We start from the raw sequence: 23,345 nt of genomic DNA, 5'->3' as shown, positions 1-23,345 counted from the left end.
TTGCCTATAGTCAGCTGTGAATTTATGATAACTTCTATGTATAATTTAAATTCAAGGGTTGATAATTGAATGTAAGTTATCTGGGTCTTTTACATTTTTTTTTGACTCCTGAGTTTATATATTTTTTGGACAGTTTATTAAGATTTCTGGTAACCATTGATAAAAGCCTAGATAATGAAACTATAACCTAAAATATTCTGTTTTGTTATTTATCAAACAACCTATAGAAACAATAGAGGGCTGATTGTGTTTCTTTGTCTAAATTATCTAAATTGTTATTTTAATATTTAGGTTAATTCTTCTTACCTATATGCTATTTCCATAAATATTAAGAATTCGACTATCATCTTACTATACTTGTATTTATAATCAGTTTCTCATTTTTTGAGCTCAGAAATCAAACTATCAGTGTCATATATTCTTGTGTTTTTCTTTTGTTTCTGACAAAAGGTTCAGGATCTGCACATTAAACTTTCCTCTGAATCCAAAAGGGCAGACACATTAGCATTTGAAATGAAGCGGCTTGAAGAAAAACATGAAGCTTTGCTTAAGGAAAAAGAGGTAAACATCAATATAATTGATAAGTAATATGTCTGTTTCCTTTTAGATTATAATATGATCCTTACTGTTTTAAGAATAGAAGTGGTATCAACCAGTTCTTTCTTCAAATTGAAATTATTGGTGTAAAAGAAAGTCTTGTAAAAATCATTCAGTTTTTTGTTTTTTGTTTTTATACTCACCTGAGGACATTTTTGCATTTATCTTCAGATAGAGTGGGGGGGAGAGAGTGAGGAAGAGAGAGAGAGAGAAACATCGATATGAGAGAGACACATCGACTGGCTGCCACCCACAGGATCCCAACCGGGCTTGGGACAAACTGCAACTGTGGCACATGCCCCTAGAGGGCCGAACCCGGGACTCTCTGGTCCCCGGGCTGACGTTCTAACAGCTATGCCAAACCTGCCAGGGCCAGTGTTTTGTTTTGTTTTTTCCAATCCTCAACTGAGGATGTGTTGTTACTGATTTTTAAAGAGAGAGGAAGGAAGAGAGAGAGAGAAAGAGAAAAAAACAGTGTGAGAGAGAAACATTGATCATTTGCCTCCCATATACACCCTGACTGGGAGCTAAACCTATAACCTTTTGATATGGGTATTGCTCCAACCAACTGAACAACCTGGCCAGGGCTTCATCCAGTTTTGAGAGTTTCCTTCACAAGGGAAGATCAAGTGACAGAGCCAAGGTCACATGCCTTGGTTCAATGTTTTCAAGTCTGGATTGTTAGCTCCTTGAGAGAGAGGACCATAGATGTGAATCTTAGCAGCTTTATTAAGAGAGAATTTAGATACCATAAGTTTCACCCACTTAAATTGTACATTCAAGTGGGTCTTAGTATACTCACAGACTTAGTTTATTCACAGACTTGTGCAGCCATCACCACAATCAAATTTTAGAACACTGACATCACTCCAAAAGAGCCCCCATGCCCATTAGTAGTTACTCTGCATTCTGGTCCCCTTCCCTGCCAGCCTTTGCAACCACTAGTCTGCTGTCTATAAATTTGCCTAGTGTTTCCAGAATATGTAGTCATACATTTGGTGGTTTCGTGACTGGATTCCTTAATTTAGCGTAATGCTTTCAATGTTCATTCATATAGTAGCATGTATTAGTGCTTCATTTTTACTGCTGGATAATACTCCATTGTATGGATATACCACACTTTATTTATCTGTTCATCAGTTTATGGACTTTTGGGCTCTTTCTACTTTTTGATTGTTAAACAGATAATGTAGCCATGAACATTTATATACAAGTTTTTTATTTGGACGTGTTTCATTTTTTGAGTATATAACTAGGAAAAGTTATGCTTGGTCATATGATAACTAAGTTTAACCTTCTAAAGAACTACTAGAGTGTTTTCTAAAGTGAATGAACCATTTTTTATTCTTAGCAGCAATCTTTGAAGGTTCCAATTTCTACACATCCTTGCCAGTACTTACTACTTTTAATTTCAGCTATCCTCATGGGTATGGAGTGGTGTTTCCCTAATGACTACTGATGTTGTATACCCTTTCATGTGCTTGTTGGCCATCTGTATAATCTTCCTTGGAGAAATGTCTGTTCAGATTTTTTGCTCATGTTTTATTTAGGTTACTTGCTTTTTTATTACTGATTTTTAAATTTATTTATATATTCTGGATACATGTCCCTTGTCAGATATATGATTTGCAAATATTTTTCTCCCATTCTGTGGGTTGTCCTCTCACTTTTTTTGATGGTATTTTTTACAGAATAATTTTTATTTGATGAAGTCACAATTATCTATTTTTTTTCTTTTGTTGTTTGTACTTTGTTTGGTATTGTTTCTGTGAAACCATTGAGTAACTTAAGGATATAAAGATTTACTCCTATGTTTTCTTTCAGGAGTTTATAATTTTAGGTTTTAAATTTAGTCTGTGATCAATTTTGAATTAATGTTTGTATATGGTATAAGATAGGGGTCTCACCTCATTGATGTGTGGATATTCAGTTGTCCCAGGACTAGTTGTTGACCAGACTGTTCTTTCCTTTATTGAATTGTCTTAGTATCCATGTTAAAAATCAAATGGCCATGAGATGTAATGATGGATACAATGTACATTTGTCAAAACTAATAAAAGTAAAACAGAGTGAACCCTAATGTAAACTGTGACCATTAGCTGATAATAGTATTTCAATATTGGTTAATCAATTCTTATAAGTAACTATACTAATACATATTAATAATAAGGGAAACTAGGCATGGGGGGTAGAAGATGAGGGAGTATATGAGCACTCCTATGTGCTCAATTTTTCTGCAGACCTAAACTACAATAAAAGGTTTATTAATTGTTTATAAAAATTGAAAATATTGACCATAAATATAAGAGTTTTTCTGGACTTTCAATTCTTTACCATTGATTATATGTTTAGCTTTCTGCTAGTACCACACTATCATGATTCCTTTAGCTTTATACTAAGTCTTGAAATTGGCAAGTATGAGATCTCCAGACTTTGTTCTTCTTTTTAAAGATGGGATTGCCTGAATCTGTAGATCAATTTGAAAACATTGTCACCTTAATAGTATTAAGACTCTGATCCTTGAATGTGGGATAACATTGCATTTATTTTGGTTTTTAGTTTCTTTCAGCAATGTTTTGTAGCTTGCTTTCTTCTTTTTTTTTTAATCCTCACCCGAGGATGTTTTTCCATTTACCTTCAGACAGAGTGGGAGGGAGAGAGGAGAGAGGAGAGAGAGGAGAGAGAGGGAAACATCCATGTGAGAGAGACACATCGATCAGCTGCCTCTCGTATGACCCCGACCGGGGCCAGGAACCAACTGCAACCAAGGTACCTGCCCTTGACCAGAATTGAACCCGAGACTCTTTGGTCCACAGGCCGACACTCAAACTGCTGAGCCAAACTGGCCAGAATGTGTAGTTTTCAATGTACAAAATTTGCACTTTTTAAAACCTTATTTCTGAGTGTTTTGTTCTTTTTGTTGCTACTATAAATGATATTGTTTTCTAATTTGGGGGGATTAAAAAAATTTTTTTTTCTTCTTTATTGATTTTAGAGAGAGGGAAAAGGGAGAGGGAGAGAGAGAGAGAGAAAGAGGGAAAAAGAAACATCAATGAGAAAGAACATTAATTGGCTGCCTCCTGCATGACCTGCACTGGGGATTTGGCCCACAGCCTGGGCATGTGCCCTGACTGGGAATCAAACCGGCGACCTCTTGGTGCATGGAGTTGATGCTCAACCAGTGAGCCACACTGGCCAGGCTGGGAGGATTTTTTAATATTAATGTATAGAAATATAATTTATTTTTGTACATCGATCTTGTATCTTACAGGCTTGCTGAATTCACTTAATATTTCGGATAGTTTTTAATGGGTTCTCTAGGACTTTCTATATGCAGTATATCTGCAAAGAGAAATAGTCTTGTTTCTTCTTTTGCAATGGGAATGCATTCTTTTTCTCATCAAATTGCCCTGGCTAGAACCTCCAGTACTCTGTTAAATAGAAGTGGCAAGAGTGGCTTTCGTTCTCTGGGTTTGGTTATTAGGAAGGAAGCATTCATTTTTTCACCATTATACATGTTTTTATTGTGAATTGTTTTCTTTTTCTGTAGATGCCCTTAATGAAGTTGGGAAAGTTTCTTTTCTTCCTAGTTTGTTGTATGTTTTAATCATGAAAAGGTGTTAGATTTTATCATATGCTTTTTCAGGATCATTGAGATGATATGTGGTTTTTGTCTTTTATTATGTGATTACTTATAAGTGAGATTAATAATTACATTGTTTTTTAAATATTAAACCACAAATTCATACTTCCAAGATGCTACTTACCACTTTTTTTTCAGTGGAATTTCACACCAGTGATAAAAAGAAGTAAGTCCCCAGCATCTCTTACACATACAACTATATTCTCTGTACTTGACAAACCTTACCTTATTCATTACTCAAAGCACCTTTGCAAGGGTTTGTATATGTCAGTATTCCTATTTGGATAATGTGGTACTAAAGCCAGAAAGTCACATATCTTGCCCTAGTTAATATAGCTAGGAAAGAGTGGAACTGGAATTCAAGCCACAAACTATTTGCCCACAAAGTCCATACTTATTTTATTACTCTTCAGTTGTATATTTGTATTCTGTTGGATAATTACATTTATTTGGTTCAAAGACACTGTCTAATGGGGAAAACACAAGCTTTGTGTTAAATATGTTAGTTATGTGATTTATGCAAGAGAAAATTACCCCTTAGCACTAAAACTAAAACATTGCCATTTTTAATTAACTAAGGAACAATGATCAAATTAACTTATTGAGATAAATTATAAGCATCATGTATACTGCCTGTGGGCAGAATGAAGAATTTTGCTTATGTGATCAATTCCCTTTTAGAGACTAATAGAGCAGCGTGATACTCTGAAGGAAACGAATGAAGAGCTTCGATGTTCACAAGTACAGCAGGATCACCTCAACCAAACAGGTAAATTCTGTTGTATTTAGAGAAGTGTTTTTAATGGTAGAGATTCTGTAATGTTAATGTTTTTTGTTGTTATTTAGATGCATCTGCCGCAAAAAGTTATGAGAATCTTGCTGCTGAGATTATGCCAGTGGAATATAGGTAAATTTGTTTTTATTAAGTGATTATCCATACTTAAAATTAGAAGTGTGATTTCTTTGTGTGTGTGTAAATTTATTAGCTTTCAAAGCTTTCCATTTTATGAGTCGTATTGCTTCAAATTATGCTTAAACTTTCTAAGTCAGATTGTTATTGGTACTATAGCAGTTTTAAAATTTATTAGAAGTAAAATTTCACAAACTAGCTGAATAACATTTTAGTTTTTATAATTGTGTTGATCTTTTTTCCTATTCTTAAACTCTATGGAGAATTTTAATACATGGCATTCAGATTCAGATGGTAAAAAGAAAAGGAGGAGGAGCTGTCAATAATAGCAGGAGGATTAAGCAGAAGTTAAATAAAATACAAATTTTAGAGGTTCCCCTTTATCTGTCTTTATCTTGGTATTTTACCGCTAGGTTTACTTATAGACTTTGATTAATCTGGTATTTTTATGGGTTCTTTTCCTTTCTGTGATGACAGCTTTATTTAAATGGCTTTATTGAGGTATATAGTTAACCTATAAAAATGTAGAATTTGGCCGTTTTTAGTATAGTAAGGAATTGGGCAGACATCATTGCTATCAAATTTCAGAACATTTTTATTCCCCCCAAAAGATACCCTGTACATATTAGTAGTCATTCCCCATTCCTGCCTCTCCTCTAGGCCCATCCCCAGGCAACCTTATCTAATCTTTGTCTCTATAGATTTGCCTGTTATGGACATTTTATATACATGGAATCATAGAGTATGTGGCCTTTTGTAACTGAGTTCTTTCACTAAGCATAATGTTTACAAAATTGTTGATTTTTAGTTCAGTTTTTGGTTAAGATAGAGCTCCTCCAATGGTGAACTGGAAACCAATTATACTTTTTAGTTATTATTATGTAGTAATATTAATATTTTTAAAATGGCCATACGAGCCTATTTTTAAAAGTTATAGTGCTAGCATTCAGAAGAATAAAAATTGAGATTGATAGTAGTTGTTTGTGGGTAATTGGATTTAGGTGGTCAGCTGGTAGGCAAGCATTATTATTTCTATCACTGGCATTTTAAAAACGTGTGTGTAAATCTTTAATAAAATTTTTCTGTATAAACAAAAAAAAATCTAGAGATAGTCATATGACTGCCATTGTCATAAAAGTATATTTAAATATGTGGGCAAACTAGGTTCTTAAATCTTTTGCTTTTCCTTTACATGTTTTTTAGGGATATGCTCTATATTAGCTCTAGTGAATAGTTTCTAAATTATCAAATTAAAATAATTTATATAATCTCAGGAATTTGCATAGTAAACATTTAACAATATGTAGCATAATCTTATACCTGTATGTTAAAAAATGTACTACTTGTTTCATGAGGCATAGGCTTACAGTGTACATTGCTTTTTCTTAAAAACTTTTGAAAGCTTTAGTAATATTTAAAAATGTTGAGTGGCCAGGAATTTTCCTTTTTAGAAAGTTAAGAATGTAAAAACTCATATTAAAAATACTTTAAAAACAAATTTTACTTTTTGACATCAGGGAGGTGTTTATTCGACTGCAACATGAAAATAAGATGCTTCGCTTACAGCAGGAAGGTACTGAGAACCAGCGTATAGAAGAACTTCAGCAGCAGCTAGAACAGAAGCATCGCAAGATGAATGAACTGGAAACCGAGCAAAGGTGACATGCTCCTTTATAATGAACAACTCATGGTGATTTAATTACCTAACACAAAATCTTGATTTACAGAAGTAGAAAATATCATTGTAGTTAAAATAATTAGGATTTTTAGAAGAAGATTAATTTTTTATTGTTGTTTTTAGTCTCTCACTATCCATTACTTTTAGCAGACTATTAAACAGTTTGCTTATCCTTATATTTTATTTGTATGTCTTCACAATTAACAGAAAATTTAACAAATGAATAGATGACCTTCTGGCTTTTTACTGCAGTTGGTCCATAGATGGGGCATAGATTACGGGGTGAGATTTGAATCCCACTTCTTAAACTTATTAACTATTTGGTTATGAGCAAGTTACTTAAATTCACACTTAGTGTCTTCAGCTATAGATTTGAGGTGATGCCTATTTGTAGGTTATAAAGATTGCAGGTCATGTGTTTAAAAGCAAGAGGTGTTCAAAAATTATAATGTTAGCCCAGCTGGTGTGGCTCAGTGGACTGAGAATCGTCCCATGGACTGAGAGGTCCCAGTTTGATTCCTGGTCAGGGCACATGCCCAGGTTGCGGGCTTGATCCCCAGTAGAGGGTGTGTGGGAGGAGGCCGATTGATTTTTATCTCTTACATCAATGTTTCTATCTTTCCCTTCCTCTCTCTAAAAAAATCAATAAAAACATATTTTAAAGAAATTATAATGTTAAAAAAATGTGACATTTATATAGTGCTTACTATATGGCAGGCACCTTTCTAAGCACATTTTGGTATTAACTCAGTAAATCCTCATAATAACTCTATAAAGTAATAAGTATGATTATCACTTTTTTTAATAGAATTAAAACAATTTTTTTCTGTATTGATTTTAGAGAGAGAGGAAAGGAGAAGGAGAGAGATAGAGAGATAGAGACATCTATAAGAGAGAAATATCAATTGGCCGTCTCCTGGATGCCTCCCACTGGGGAACCAGGTCCGAAATCTGGCCATGTGCCCTGACCGGGAATCGAACCGTTGACCTCTGTCTGGGTGCATGGGTCAGTGCTCAACCACTGAGCCACACCAGTTGGGCTGATTATCACTTTTTTTATGGATAAGGAAGCTGAGGTACAAAGAAGTTAAGTAACTTGCCCGGAGTTAACACAGCTAGTAAATTCTGGATCCTACATTTGACCCTCTGTCAATCTGATTCCTGAGACTGTGCTCTTAACCATTATGCTAACCTTCCCCTTATAAATAGCATACTTGGAGTAAAGGTATTTAGGTTTATTTCACCAACCTTTATTGGATTTTAGAGACCACCAGGAATCTAAGAGACACTTAAATCTTGTCTCTCATACTTGTATGCACACATTACATCAGCTGTGTGGTTAAGCGAAGAATAACATTTTGGCTTTCTGAAGAGACCATTAAATGTTACTATCTGATACAGTTCAGTATCAATTGACACTGAAGATACTCAGTTTCAGCTTTTAGAGATTTAATATAGGAAGATAGACATAGCAATAGATAATTATTATATTATGTGATAACTTCATATATAATTCTTATATTATATATGAAGAGAGCAAGTCAGACAGATACTCTCTCTTGTTAGTAACTTCCAACTAAGGGAACTCCTAAGCAGGGTTTTAAGGAATGAGACTGTGGCAAGTTTAAAAATCTACATTAGTTGCTAGTGCCAATCTGTTTAATTTAAATAACAAGTCATGAAGAAATGGTTGGAAAATGGTGACCTTCCTCTTCTCCTAATACACTGTGAAATCCGAAATAGGAAAAGGAAACCTAGTTTCTATTCATTAAAAATACAACCATAGCCCTGGCCAGTTTGGCTCAGTGGTTGGAGCATCAGCCTGCGGACTAGAGAGTCCCGGGTTCAGTTCCCGCTAGGGGCACGTACCAAAAAAATACAGCCATAGGTCCGGCTGGTGTGACTTAGTGGTTGAGCATCAACCTATGCACCAGGAGGTTGCCAGTTCAGTTCCCAGTCAGGACACATGCCCAGGTTGTGGGCCTGATCCCCAGTGGGGGGCGTGCAGGAGGCGGCCAATAGATGTTCTCTCTCATCGATGTTTCTCTCTCTCTCTCTCTCTTATTTCCTCTTTCTCTAAAAACCAATAAAGAAAAAATAGAACCATAGGAAAGTTGAGCTAGTTTACTTATTTTTATTTTGGTGAGTATAGTGTAGAAATGTTGTATTTTCATCACTGACACATAAAGTACCTTAAAAATTTTAAAGTAGGCATATATGCTTTCGGGATAAAAATGTCTTCTTTTATTAACTATTTCCTTGAAAGTAACCTTCTGTATACTATATATTATACCTAGCCACAGAACATTGTTCGGCATCTGTTATTGCTACTAAATGCATACTTTATGAGTTAAATTGCATAAATGCACCTTTATAGATCTTTGACTTTCAATACAGATAAACACATAAGATTTATCTTAAAATAGGCTGAGCAAAGAGCGCATCCATGAATTGCAGCAGCAGGTTGAGGACCTCCAGAAGTCTTTACAGGAACAAGGCTCCAAGTTGGAAGGAGAAAGTGTAAGTAACTTAAAAATTATAGTAATTCTGCTCTGTGGACTCTCTGTAATTGGTCCTGATGCCCAAATTAATCTTGTATTTGAAAGTACTACCCTTGATGATACCCTTAAATACCGTATATATCTGCATAACAGATGCAGTGATTTTGCCAGTTTGGTACCTATAACTTGATCAAATGTATTGGAAGGTGATTTCTATCTGTCCTACTTCAACAGCTGTACTAAGTTCATGGCAATTCCTGATTGAGAACATGCTGCAATTGAGGCCTTCACAGTTCTGCTAGGAACCCAAACAGGGCTGGCCTGAGAAAAACCTTAGAGTAAACATCAGCCAGAATTAAGGAAAACTTCTAAAGAATGAGAAAATGATTTCTGCCAAAAGAGTAGTTAAGAAGTGTTTTACACCAACCTCCCAAGGATCTTAAACACATTGTCCCTTATTTCTTGCCTCCTTCCATACTGACTCATTACCTTGCCATTTCTAATGGATTTTGATGCATATAGTTTGAGGGCAGAGAAGGAGGAGCACTTAAAAGAGATTAAACAGCCTAAATATACTTGGCAGTGTTCCTGTAGTTTGATCTCTATGTATAGAAGGGAAAAGAAGTAATGATTGAGGGAGCGATGTATTTACGACAACAGCAAAAAGATAGTGCTAATTGTGTGTTAGGTAGACATTGCTTAGATGGAAAGTTAGGTGATTCTACCTGTGTTGATGGGGTCGACAACTAAGGAGAATAAAGAGATGAAAAGGAAGACTGAAAGGGTTACATTTCCTTTCTGCCTTTTTTTATACTTTAAATGATTTTTTCTTTTTTCCCTGGGGGCTTGGAAAATAGAAATCGTCTCATGCATGGCGGCATCTCATATGTGCATATATACGGTATTGTAACCTCTCTAATATAAATATATATTTAAGGCACATTAGGAAATAATTTTAAAATGGAATCTATTTGGAGGAGTATATTTTGAATTGAAGTATTTTAAAGATTTAAAATTTATTAAGAAAATTGTGTTGGTGTCCAAATTATATTTCAAATTATATATTTTTAAACTCTGTAGCTATTCAGTAGATAATACAGAACTATTGCAACTTAAATTCCTGTTTTTTTAAAGAGGAAATTTTATGTTTTAAAGTTTATTTTTTAACAAAATCTAATTGCTTTATTTTGATGTAATATTAAAGTGTTTCCACTTATAATGATAAAGGTTTATTATAAAGGTAGTTAATTTAGTCTTTAAATTCATTAATCATTAAAGGCCTAAAATCTTAAAAATTTTATTTTAAATAAATTATTTTTTAGGCATTTAAGTGTTTGATACTCCTCCATATGTCACAGTTAGCTTGTATTTTCTACTTTTCTTCAAGTTCAAATTTTATTTGCATTGTATTCAGAAATATGAAGCATTTCCTTTCTGCTATTGTACTCCTCTTATTACATTTCCTATTCTTTTTTCCTTTCCTTTTGAAGTGAAAAATACCTAAAATTTTATGTTTTTAAAACTTTTTTGTTAGAAATACAAATTTTCAATACATTTATAACTTTAAATAATACACTTTTGAAAAGAGGTAAAGAGATTCTGGTGTCTGAAAAATTCATCTTTGCCACAACAGTCACCTTACAGCAACTGTTTTTGATTTTTATAGTCCAGCAACCTAAAGCAGAAGTTGGAAGCTCATATGTAAGTAAAACTGATATTTTGTTTCAAACCTGAAAGGGGAAGGGCTTTAAAAGGTTCTAAAATTAATGTCCTTTTCTGATGTTTATAAAAGCAAGTGCCCTGATGTGAATTGAATGTTCACCACTGCTACCAGAAAGCTAAAAGGCAAACATACTGTAAGGTTCAGCCTGCCTTCCAATGATCCCAAATTACTACATTTTTCAATTACTAATGCCATTTGAAGAGTTTACAAAGCTGGCAACTATCACAACTAGATTATGTGGAAATGTGGGATGTTTATCCTATAATATATTTCTTTTACCTTTCTTAGGAAGCAGAAGTGGTAAGGGAATAATTTCACTTTTTTGGCAGCCATCATGTGCCAGCCAGTTTACATCCTCACAGCAATCCCCATAATATTTGGCAGGTATTTTTCCATTTCACAGGTGAGGAAAGTAAGCATCAGAAAGTGAGGTGCCCACAGTCCACAAAAGTTATGTGGCAGAAAACCAGTTTTCATTCTTGGATCTGTTTGGCTCCAAAGCTTCTTGCTCTTCTTTCTACTGCTTAGGGAAAAACTAACAGAGGTCCATGAAGAATTACAGAAGAAACAAGAGCTCATTGAAGATCTTCAGCCAGATGTAAACCAGAATGGTAGGTATTTGTCAAAACCGGGATCTAAGGACTTGCCCTTTTTAGTTAACAGATACAAGAATTGTATGTGTCTTTGGACAAAGCATAGATACGTACATTGCAAATAAGTACTGTGACAATTTTTAGTGATTTAATTAATAAATTATGTAATTGTAATGCAAAAAAGTACATCTAATAAAATGAACTGATTGATATATAGGAGTATCAAACATTTTGAAATGTAATAAAATTAATGCTGTGAAAATATAAATAAAATGATTTAAAATCAGATTAAAATGAACTTCAAACATTGTATGAAAAGAATGTTTTATTTTTTCTTGTGATGGTTATGCTTACACTGTAAGTAATATTTGCTCATTGATAGAAAGGAGAGAAATAGCTAGATAAAGCAGATTATAGATATTTTAAAGAAAAAATACGAAATGATCGAGGATGTATTGGTTGTAGTCAAGTTTTAGACAAGAATTTACTACAAAAAATAAAAGTTTTCTGTTTTAAGTTCTCTTATGAGTACTTAGAAAATACATGTGATAAATATATAGCTGTGTCAGGATGGAGTATTTTAAATAGGGAGTAATTGGTCATGTTTCATTTCATTTTCAATAATAGCACAAAAGATCAGTGAACTTGAAGCTGCTCTTCAGAAGAAAGATGAAGATATGAAAGCAATGGAGGAACGATATAAAATGTACTTAGAGAAAGCAAGGAATGTGAGTGACTCATCTTACAGAGCTCAAGTCTGTGTGACTCAGGTGCTAATCAGCTGCTCCACCTGACTGCACTGCTCCTTTCCATAGCATGTCTCCCCCCTCCCCTCCTGTCTTGCCCGTCAGGCTCCTGGTGCGTTTCCAGGTCAGTCCTCCGGTTCTCTCCCTCCCACTCATTAGCATCAGGAAAAACAAACACATGGCTCACGGAAACAGTTTAAACATGGACTCTAGTGACCTCGTTAGAGAAAATGACGGCTATCGTGTATGGCGTCTCTAGCTGTAAAAAAGAAGGCACATTTGCCTTTTGTGAAAATTTAGCTTTTTAAATTTGTTTGAAGTTAGTTTAGCATTTAGTCTAGCTTAGACAGTTAAACACTGTTCTGATGTTCACCACACTATTCTTTTTCTTTATTTTATACTTTTTACTAAATATCTGTAAGCAGTGTTCTCATAAAATCTTTTATTTTCATGAATACCATATATTTTCCTAATTAACTGTAAATGTCCTCTCACAAAGTGTCAATATTCTGTTTTCAATTTACTGAATGAAAAAAAAGAATTTTATGATGAACCTTTAAAATACTGCATTGTCTGCCCTTTTTCTGTTTAAGTTTTATATAATATTCATTCAGGCATAAATAATACCTGTGGCCACAGGTAAACCACAGGATGTTAAGGCTCAGCAAGATAGATGTTTATATTTATATGTAATCCATCATCAGTGGGGAGGCACTGCTCCGTGCAGTCATCCACAGCCCTGTGGGGACAGAGGCTCTGCCTTCTTAAGCAGCCAGTTCCCAAGTTCACTTGACATTGCCCACCTCGTAGGTGAGGGGGAGAGGTATGTAATGAGTAGGAGGTATGTAATGGTCAAGCACGGAAACAGTGTAACCACTCTCACACTCACGGCAGGGGTGGAACTCAGGCATGGAGCCACACACAGCTTCTAGTGGGCAGGGAGGCTTGGTAAACATCCAGGCATTCTGTGCCACAGTTCAGATGCTCTTAGGTACAAAAGTGTAATGCCTTTAGCAACAAATATAAAGTATAGAAAGGTTGGTTCCCACAGACAACTACAGTTAACCTTTTGGAATATTTTCTTAACTGCATATTTTTCAATGCATGTTATCGCTGCTTCATATACACATATATATGATTTGTATTTTTAAAACTTAAAATAATTTCCTCATGTTATATAAGTGTAATTTAATATTTATTGAGTGCCTATTATGCTTAGCCCTAGTCTTAGAGCACTGAATAAGACAGACATTATCACACTTATAGAATGGACTTTGCAAAAGTAAACGAATGGTTATGTAACCTTCAGTTGTATGGTATAGCACAATTATTTAGCTGCCATATTATTGTTGAAAATAGTTTGTTTCCTTTTTTTTTTTTTTTTGGTTCCTAGAAATAAGACTATAGGCAACATAGTTACATAGAAACCTTTTGATTTATTATCTTAATCTCGTTCCTAGCTTAATGGTTGAAATAGAAATCTTAGGTCAAAGGATAAGATCATTTAATAAGATGCTTACTATACATTTCTCAATGCTACTCTAAAAGGATTAGAGCTAATTGGACAAAGCAATGACAAAATACCACATTCGTGCCATCATCGAATATTATTATTTTAAAAATAGTTGCTTATATGGTAAATTTAATCCCAAATTAAATGATTTTTTTCTTTCCCCTTACATTATTTGGGGGAGAGGTTAAAATAGTGACGTATGTCCATTATAGAAAATTCAGGAAATACAGAAAAGTTACAACCATAGTTTTTATCACTTAGAGGTAACAGGTTATGATTTGCTGTCTGTAGTTAAGTGCCTGTGTCTATATGCTGTGAACCCCGTGAAGGCAGGCACCAGGTCTCACGAGTTGCTGCGCACGGCCTGCCACATGCCTGCCTCATCCAGCACTCAGCACATCATTTTGAGTGGACCGCAGAAGCTGTTGGGCTCATTACCTTTCTACTATTTTCTATACCCTGTACTATACACAACATTTTCCTAACTCGTTAAATAATTGTAAATATTTTAATGGGTTTGTAATTACATCATATAGGTGACCTTATTATTGGAAACTTGTTTTTGCTTGTAATTTATTCCTGATGTTTCTGAGTTCTACATAGTTTATTTAGCAATGTCTCAGAACACTGTTATACTCAAACATCTGAGTTTTACTCAACTTTTAGTAATTTATGTGAATGTGATTGGCGCCCTAGTGTTTGCAGACAAAATCACCAATATCTATTATATTAATCTTCTGTATTAAATTACTACATTTAACTAGATAATGATGGTTAAAAAAAAGGTTATTACTAGGGATTTTTGTATGTATTACTCATACTTTGTACAATCAGCAAGTTCCTTTATAATTACTGAATTCATTTTAACTTTTAAAAAACTCACGTTGGATAAATATGAAAGGGGTTACTTCAGGACCTCTATGCTCTAAGTTTGATAAAGCCAAATAACTATCCCTGATTACTGAGCCTTGGAGAAAGGAAATTTGATTTTTGAATGGGGATCTTTTCATTTTTATTCATCTCTAGAATAAGTTATTTTGTAATTCAAATTAAATTGTAAGACACTCTAGTTAGCTGCTGCATCACTTTCTGGGTAATTTTCCACTAACACTGATTTTATAGACTATGTTCTTACATTTTGACATTTGATAAGATAAAATGAACATAATTTTTTTTTTAAACAGGTAATAAAAACTTTAGATCCCAAATTAAATCCAGCATCAGCTGAAATAATGCTACTTAGAAAGCAGTTGGCAGAGAAAGAGAGAAGAATTGAGATCCTGGAGGTAAAACTTCCATATTCATGCATCTCCTCTTAATTATTCTTTGTAATCTTGGTAATTAATTGCTGACATATATTTGCCATTAATGATCAAGTTTCACAAGAAGTTAGAAACTGTTTTAGCACTGGGCGTGTTTATTCAGAGCATCTCACCAGCCCACGGATTGGTCCCTCCAGTCTGTGCACCCTGCTGCATTGTGTCTCCCTCCCTCTGTAACTGCAAGCCTGTGGATGTTCCTTAGCTTTTTTGTTTGTTTTTAAATCCTCACCTGAGGATATTTTTCCATTTATCATCAGATAAAGTGGGAGGGAGGGAGAGAGCGGGAGAGAGAGAAATATCCATGTGAGAGAGACACATCAACTGGTTGCCTCCTGCATGACCTGACCAGGGCTGGGGATGAACTGCAAATGAGGTATGTGCACTTGACTGAAATTGAACCTGAAAGTCACTGGTCCGCAGGCCGATGCTCTAACCACTGACCCAAACCAGCTAGGGCTGTCTCTTAGTTTTTAAAAGACTCCACTATCATGCTCCTTTTAAAATTATGTGGATGAGAATTTATTTTGGGGAAAAAAAAAACGAAAGGAAGAAACCAAGCTTGCCTTTTAAACAGGAAACTATTCAGTTAACCAAATTTATCTTATCTCTTCTCCCTGCTCCTCATTGGAACCCAAACAAACTTAAGACGTCGAATCCTTTAGAGAGGGAAGTACTTCAAAATCCCAGTAAGCCCTAGAATAAAGTGGCAGTCTGTTATTAACTATGCAAAGTTATGATAGTAACATGTTCTCATTAGTTAGCTAACTGTCTAAATTTTAAGGTTATTTTTGCATCAGTGATTATATTGTTTTTATGAGCTCGGTAAAGTATAAGTTTATCAGTATGGAATTATATATTCTTCAATTTTATAGTCAGGCATGTTCGAATTTTCTTTGCAATGTGTTTTATAACACTACTGTTTTTAATACTATTATGAAATTCGATGATATTCTTGAAGTCAGTATATACTTCCTCATAATAACATGTGGGTGATTGCAGAGCCCTGTTGAAGTCTATATACTCACCTTGAAATTCTCATAATTGATCATTGGTTTCTATTTGAATCAACTAGGAATACTTTCTTTCAAAGAAACACATTATGTTTACTTACCACTTTCTTTGTTTTACTTCTGAGCCAGTAGATATGGACTGGTCAAAATACTTCGTTTAAAGATTTAAAGACTTTAACATCCAGAATACACAACAGCCTTATGTGCACTTTCTGTAAATTGTTCAGGCCATGTTGGCTGTTATAAAAAGCACTGGTTGAGGTTATCTCTCCGAGAAAATGCTATTCATTCTTAAGGATCCAACTCAAATGTCTCTTCCTTTATAAAGCTTTTCCTGTATTCCTTAGGCAAAATTAATTCTCTCTTCAGTTACTCTATGTACTTTAAACTCATGAATTCATCCCTCAGTAGCATCGTTTGCATTGTGTCAGAGTGAATTGAGGCCAGAGACTGTATCTTAAATCTCTGTACTCACCATTAAATATTACATAAATCAGAGGCCAGGGTTTCAGCTTTATTGGTAACTTATCTTAAAGTGATCACCTTGCCTGGCCAGTGTGGCTCAGTGGTTGAGCATCAACCCATGCACCAAGAAGTCACCTGTTCAATTCCTGGTTGGGGCACATGCCCAGGTTTTGGGCCAAATCCCCAGTGGGGGCGTGCAGGAGGCTGCCAGTCAATGTTCTCTCTCATCGCTGTTTCTTTCTCTCTCAAATAAATAAATAAATAAATAAATAAATAAATAAAGTGATCACCTTTCACCGTGGCCAGTGTGACTCAGTTGGTTGGGCGCCATCCCGTGCACCGAAAGGTTGTTAGTTTGTTTCCTGGTCAGAGCACATACTGGGGTTACAGGCTCCATCCCTGGAAGGGGGAGCTGTGCAGGAGTCAGCCGATCAATGTTTCTCTCTCCCTTCCCTTCCTCTCTCCCTAAAAAGCAATTTTAAAAAATGATCACCTTTCCTCTCTGGTCCTCAGTTTCCTCATCTGTAAAGTAATGAGACTTGGACTGAATCTTTGAAATCTAAGTTGCTCTGACTGTTTACTTCCCAGTAAAAACCAATGAGTTGGTGCTTGAAATGCAGCTCCCTACCACCTGTGATGTTAGAATGGTGCCTTTAACTCTAGGGCTCTGAGGAGAAACTTCAGTTAAGTCACAGCATTTGGGCCTTTAATATATACGTACACTGAAGAAAATGAAAAGGAGAAAAGTAATGTAAATGGCAGAAGTTATTTTGTCTGCCATCTTTCTTGGGGAGTGTTTGCCTGTCTGGAATGGGTATGAGCCAGAAGAAAGGCCTCATCTACCTGCCTCATTTCCTGTATGCTTTTTGTGTCATTAGCATCTTGCTATGGGAACATGCACATGTTTTAAGATTATATATATTTTTATTAATCAAGTATATCTGGTACTCAAAAAAATTATAAAATTAGTTGTATTAGAGTAATTAAAAAGTAGATGTCAGTTTCTAAGGTGGCATGTAACTACAACCACAGGCAATCTAGTAAGCACACAGGCCATTCAGAGCTGAGAGAAAAGTTCGCGCTAAGCTTTATAGGAGATTTAAAGAATTTTCTGGGATATTTTTTATTACATCTTCTTTCTCCTTTTTTGACTCCTCAATAGGAGCAGCTCTGTTTTGTTACCTAAACCAGTTGTTACTTTTTTCTTGATAATAGATGACTGTAGCATAAGAATCACAAGTTTCTTGTTTGTTTTTGTTGTTGTTAATACCTGTTGTATCAGTAAAATTCCTGAAATAAAGATTTATCATCACAGTCCAACTCTTTTCTAAAGCTGTTGTACATGCATTTCTCCATGGTTCAGTTTACGTTCTGACGATTTTATGTATCTCAGAATGCATTCATCACATTCTCTCAATAATGAACATATGCAGAAATGATTCTATTTTTAGTAATTTGGGATTATTTGGGGAATTTTAATAGTCTTCATATCTTTTTCCAGAGTGAGTGTAAAGTAACAAAATTTCGTGATTGTGAAGAAAAACTGATTGTTTCTGCCTGGTATAATAAGGTGAGTGGAAATTTAGCCAATGATTGGATGTTTAGAACAGTTATCAAACATTTTGACTAGGAACCATTGATGGAAATATATTTTATACCACAAATTAGTATATATACATTTATATATTTAAGCAAAAGTTACCCTGTGTATTTTGCACTTAGGCATTTTCTCTCTTTTTTTTCTTCTTTCTTTAATGTTGGTCATAATCCAAATTGACTATATATTTCAGTTTAGTGTTCAGTTGATTTTGACTTTTTTGAAATCAGTACATTGATTTCATGATTCATCAACCTTTCGTTAATGAATGTGAAGTACACATATGACAATCCATAAATATTTTAAGAATTGCATCCTTTGGCTAAAACATTTTATGTTCCATAATAGGTTTATTTAGAAGTCTGACTATCTGTGTAATGCAAAAGTAAGTGCTTCTAGTAAACATTTATTTTAACATCCAATAAAGCCTCTCAGTGTGTCCTTTAATGTATTTCTTACATTTAGAAAAAAATCCATAGAACACTCTCAGTAGTTCTAACAAGGAGAAAAATAGTATAAAATAATTTAAATGTATGTTACTTTTTTACCCTTAGTATCTGTAGGATGTTTTCAAGAAAAGTAGCATTTCATGATCCATATGGTTCTTTTGAATTACTCTGATCAGCTAGAATAGATAATAATGCAACCACTGCCCACCTTCAGTGTTGCTTACGTAGTGTGAGAGAAGATCATTCATACAGGTGCACATGTGAACCCTGTATCTCACCACGGAGAACTGCTTGTCCAGTCACTCTTCCTCAGACATGCTTGTTCCTTTCATGCCATTGTACCTCTTGTCTGCACTTGTTCTTCCCTTCTCTGGTCAAATCTGGCTCGGCTTAGCAAGGCCTTGAAGGACATTACATGTGAAGTGTTGAGGTGTTCCCAGAATCTTCCATCATGGGTTAATCATCCTAGTTATTATTGAGGACTATGTCTGGTTTTCTTTGTTCTCCTGTGGCCTTTTTAAAAAATATATATATATTTTTTCCCAATACCACTAATCTCCCCATCCCCTCCTCCACCTCCACCCACACCCCAGCCCCCCTCAATCACCACACTGTTGTCTATGTCCATTAGTTCTTTGTTTTTTGTTTTTTAATGGTAGCAGTGTGCTTTATTAAGTTGTGCCCTAGTACAGGCGCTGGGGCTTGCCCATGGTGCTCTTGATGTACAAAGCCCGGACATTCTGCCAGTTCTTTTTGAGCAATGACACCAGGAAATTGATAGCTAAGTGGATGTTGTACACAAGCTCATCGTCTGTCATCTTCATGTGGCCAACAGCCACTGTCAGATACAGAACCTTCTTCATCTGGAACTTGATTGTGGATTTCACTTCATCGATTTTGGCCACCATGTTCTCATTGTGGGTCAACAAGGAAGGGAACTTGCCAGCCTTATTCAGGCCTGGGCCCAGGATTCGTGGGATCTGCTTGATCAGACTCTGACGCCAAAAAGGCATCATACTTCTTGGCCAGCTTCTTGACCAGTTTCTTATTCTTGTTGAGTTTCTTCAGCGCCTCAATATCCATGTGGGGGATGTCCACCGCCGTGGCCTCATCACAGTGCTGCTGGTCCCCCAGAACACACTCGGAGAACTTGGGGCGGGGGGTGGACTTAAGCCTGACGGTGCCCGAGAAGTGTTTGTCCTTCCGAGGGTCATAGTTCTTGAAGCTGATCTGCAGCTCCACCGTCTCCAAAAACTTCCGGCACTTGCGCTGGTTCCCGTGCAGGACTTCCCGCACCACCTCGTACAGGGTGTTGCGGGAGACTTTGCTGCTCATGATTCCTCACGCTGCAAAAACCGGAAAAAAGGTCCATTAGTTCTTTATCTTTTTTTTTCCTTTTTGCTCAGTCCTTCAACCACACCAGCATTGGTGCACCCCCCTCCAACCAGAGCTTTCAGCCTGCTCCCTATGAGTCTGTCTCTATTTTGCTTGTTAGTTGAATTTGTTCATTAGATTCTACATATGAATGAATGAAATATAGTACTTGCCTTTCTCCAACTGGCTTATTTCACTCAGCATAATATCCCCCAGGTCCATCCATGTTGTTGCAAAGGGTAAGATTTTCTTCTTCTGTGTGGCCAAGTAGTATTCCACTGTGTGAATGTACCATAGCTGCTTTGTCCACTCATCTACTGATGGACACTTGGGTTGCTTTCATATCTTGGCTGTTGTAAATAATGCCGCAGTGAACATAGGCGTGCATATAGTCTTTCGAATAAGTGTTTGGGTTTCTTTGGAAAAATTCCCAGAAGTGGAATCTCTGGGTCATCAGGCAGTTCCATTTTTAATTTTTTGAAGTGTATCTGTACTGCCTTCCACAGTGGCTGAACCAATCTGCATTCCCACCAACAGTGCAAATTTATTCCCCTTTCTCCAAATCCTCACCAACACTTGTTCTTTGTTGATTTATTGATGATAACCATTCTGACAGGTGTTAGGTGATATCTCATTGTATTTTAATTTGCATTTCTTTGATGATTAGTGATTTTAAGCATCGTTTCATATGTCTATTGGCCATCTATACATCTTGGAGAAGTGTCTATTCACGATTTTTGCACATTTTTTAATTGGATTGTTTTTGGTGTTGAGTTATATAAGTTTTTTTTATAAATTTTGGATATTAACCCCTTATCAGATGTATCCACTTATATGTTCTACTATTTCATGGGTTGTCTCTTCATTTTGTTGATGGTTTCCTTTGCAAATGTTTTCTGGTTGATGTAGTTGCATTTGTTAATTTTTATGTTTTTCTTGCCTTTGTAGATATATCAGAGAAAATATTGCTATAAGAAATGTTCAAGATTTTACTCCCTATGTTTTCTTCTAGGATTTTTATGGTTTCAAGGCTAACATTAAATTCTTTAATCCATTTTGAGTGTATTCTTGTGTGTGGTGTAAGGTAATGGTTTAGATTCATTATTTTGCATATATCCATCCAGTTTTCTCAACACCATTTATTGAATAGACTATCTCCAGCCCATTGTATGTTTTACCTCCTTTGTCAAATATTAATGGACTATAAAGGTGTGTGTGTATTTCTGGGCTGTATTCTGTTTCATTGATTCATATGTCTGTTTTATGCCAGTACAATGCTGTTTTGATAACTGTGGCCTTGTAGTACAGTTTGATATTAGGTAGCATGGTTCTTCCAACTTCGTTCCTCTTTCTTAAGATTGCTATTGCTATTTGGAGTCTTTTGTGGCTCCATATACATTTTTGGAATATTTGCTCTAGTTCTGTGAAATACGTCATTGGTATCTTGATAGGAATTGCATTGAATCTGTAGATTGCTTTTGGTAGTATGGGCATTTTAATGATGTTAATTCTTTCTCTCCATGAACACAGTATATGTTTCCACTTATTTGTATCTTTTTCAGTTTCTTTCTTCAGTGTCTTATAATTTTCTGAGTACAGGTCTTTTATATCCTTGGTTAAATTTATTGCTTGGTATTTATTCTTTTGAAAGCAATTATGAATGAGATTGTTAGTTTCTTTTTCTGACAGTTTATTATTGAAATGATGCAACTGAATTCTGGATATTTATTTGTATCCTGCTATTGTACTTAATTCATTTATCAGTTCTAGTAGTTTTTGGTGGAGTCTTTAATGTTCTCTGTATACAGTATCATGTCATCTGCAAATAATGACAGTTTACTTCTTCCTTTCCAATTGGGATGCCATTTATTTCTTCTTCTTGTTTGATTACTATGGCTAGGACTTCCAGTACTATGTTGAATAAGAGTGGTGAAAGCAGACATCCCTGTCTTGTTCCTGGTCTTAAGGGGAACATTTATAGTTTTTGCCCATTGAGTGTAAGGTTGGCTGTAGGTTTGTCATGTATGGCTTTTATTACAATGAGGTAAATTCCCTCTGTTTCCACTTTGCTCAGTGTTTTTTTCATAAATGGGTGCTGGATTTTATCAAACGCTTTTTCTGCATATATTGATATGATCATGGGTTTTTGTCCTTTATTTTGTTTATTTGGTGTATCATATTTATTGACTTGGTATTGTACCAACTTTGCATCCCCAGAATAAATCCCATTTGAACATAGTGTATGATCTTTTTTTTTTTTGTGGTACGTGCCCCTAGCGGGAACCGAACCCAGGACTCTCTGGTCTGCAGGCCAACGCTCAACCGCTGAGCCAAACTGGCCAGGGTGTGTATGATCTTTTTTAATGTGTTGCTGGATTCAGTTTGCTAATATTTTGTTGAGGATTTTAGTGTCTATGTTCATCAAATATATTGGCCTATAATTTTCTTTCTTTCTAGTATCTTTGGTTTTGGAATTAGGATAATACTGGTCTCGTAAAATTAGTCTTCCCTTCTTTTGAATATTTTGGAATAATTTGAGAAGAATAACTCTTAGTTCTTCTCTGAGTGTTTGGTAAAATTCACCTGTGAAGCCGTCTGGTCTAGGGCCTTTGTTTGCTGGGAGTTTTTTAAATTACTGCTTCAGTTTTACTATTCGTAATCTGTCTATTCAGATTCTCTGATTCTTCCTGAGATAGTTTTGGACGATTGTATGTTTCTAGGCATTTATCCATATCGTCCAGGTTGTCCCATTCGTTGGCATATAGTTGTTCATAATATTTTTTTATAATCCTTTGTATTTCTTTGGTGTCAACTGTTAATTCTCTTTTATTTCTGATTTTACTTATTTGGTTCCTGTCTCTTTTTTTCTTGATGAGTCTAGTTAAAGGTATGTCAATTTTGTTTACCTTTTCAAAGAATTAACTCTTGGCTTCATTGATTTTTTTTTTGTATTGTTTTTAGACAATTTCATTTACTTCTGCTCTGATCTTTATTATTTCCTTCCTTTTACTCACTGTGGGCTTTGTTGTTCTTTGTCAAGTTCTTTTAAGTGTAAATTCAGATGGTTTATTTGAGCTTTTTCTTGTTTCTTGAAATAGTCCTGTATTTCTGTGAATTTCCCTCTTAGGACTGCTTTCTCTGTGTCCCACAGATTTTGGGTTGTTGTGTCCTGATTTTCATTTATTACAAGGTATCTTTTGATTTCTTCCTTGATCTCATTGTTA

At 35.3% G+C, this 23,345-nt stretch overlaps 1 protein-coding gene and 1 pseudogene across 1 annotated transcript in view; one reads left to right on the top strand and one right to left on the bottom strand.

Annotated features, from left to right (window-relative positions):
• Nucleotides 1-23,345, top strand: part of HOOK1 (hook microtubule tethering protein 1) — a 59,942-nt gene that overhangs the window by 32,169 nt on the left and 4,428 nt on the right. The window contains exons 12-21 of the mRNA XM_036257050.1: nt 451-561; nt 4,922-5,009; nt 5,087-5,147; nt 6,668-6,808; nt 9,255-9,348; nt 10,996-11,030; nt 11,581-11,663; nt 12,273-12,373; nt 15,089-15,190; nt 18,203-18,271. Of these exons, the coding sequence (XP_036112943.1) occupies nt 451-561; nt 4,922-5,009; nt 5,087-5,147; nt 6,668-6,808; nt 9,255-9,348; nt 10,996-11,030; nt 11,581-11,663; nt 12,273-12,373; nt 15,089-15,190; nt 18,203-18,271 (885 nt within the window). The remainder of the gene's footprint in view (nt 1-450; nt 562-4,921; nt 5,010-5,086; nt 5,148-6,667; nt 6,809-9,254; nt 9,349-10,995; nt 11,031-11,580; nt 11,664-12,272; nt 12,374-15,088; nt 15,191-18,202; nt 18,272-23,345) is intronic.
• LOC118626978 lies at nt 19,409-20,087 on the bottom strand (annotated as a pseudogene).

The sequence above is a fragment of the Molossus molossus genome, unplaced genomic scaffold, assembly GCF_014108415.1.
Source record: "Molossus molossus isolate mMolMol1 unplaced genomic scaffold, mMolMol1.p scaffold_m16_p_12, whole genome shotgun sequence".
Classification (NCBI taxonomy): domain Eukaryota; kingdom Metazoa; phylum Chordata; class Mammalia; order Chiroptera; family Molossidae; genus Molossus; species Molossus molossus.
This window is presented reverse-complemented; position numbering and strand designations above follow the sequence as displayed.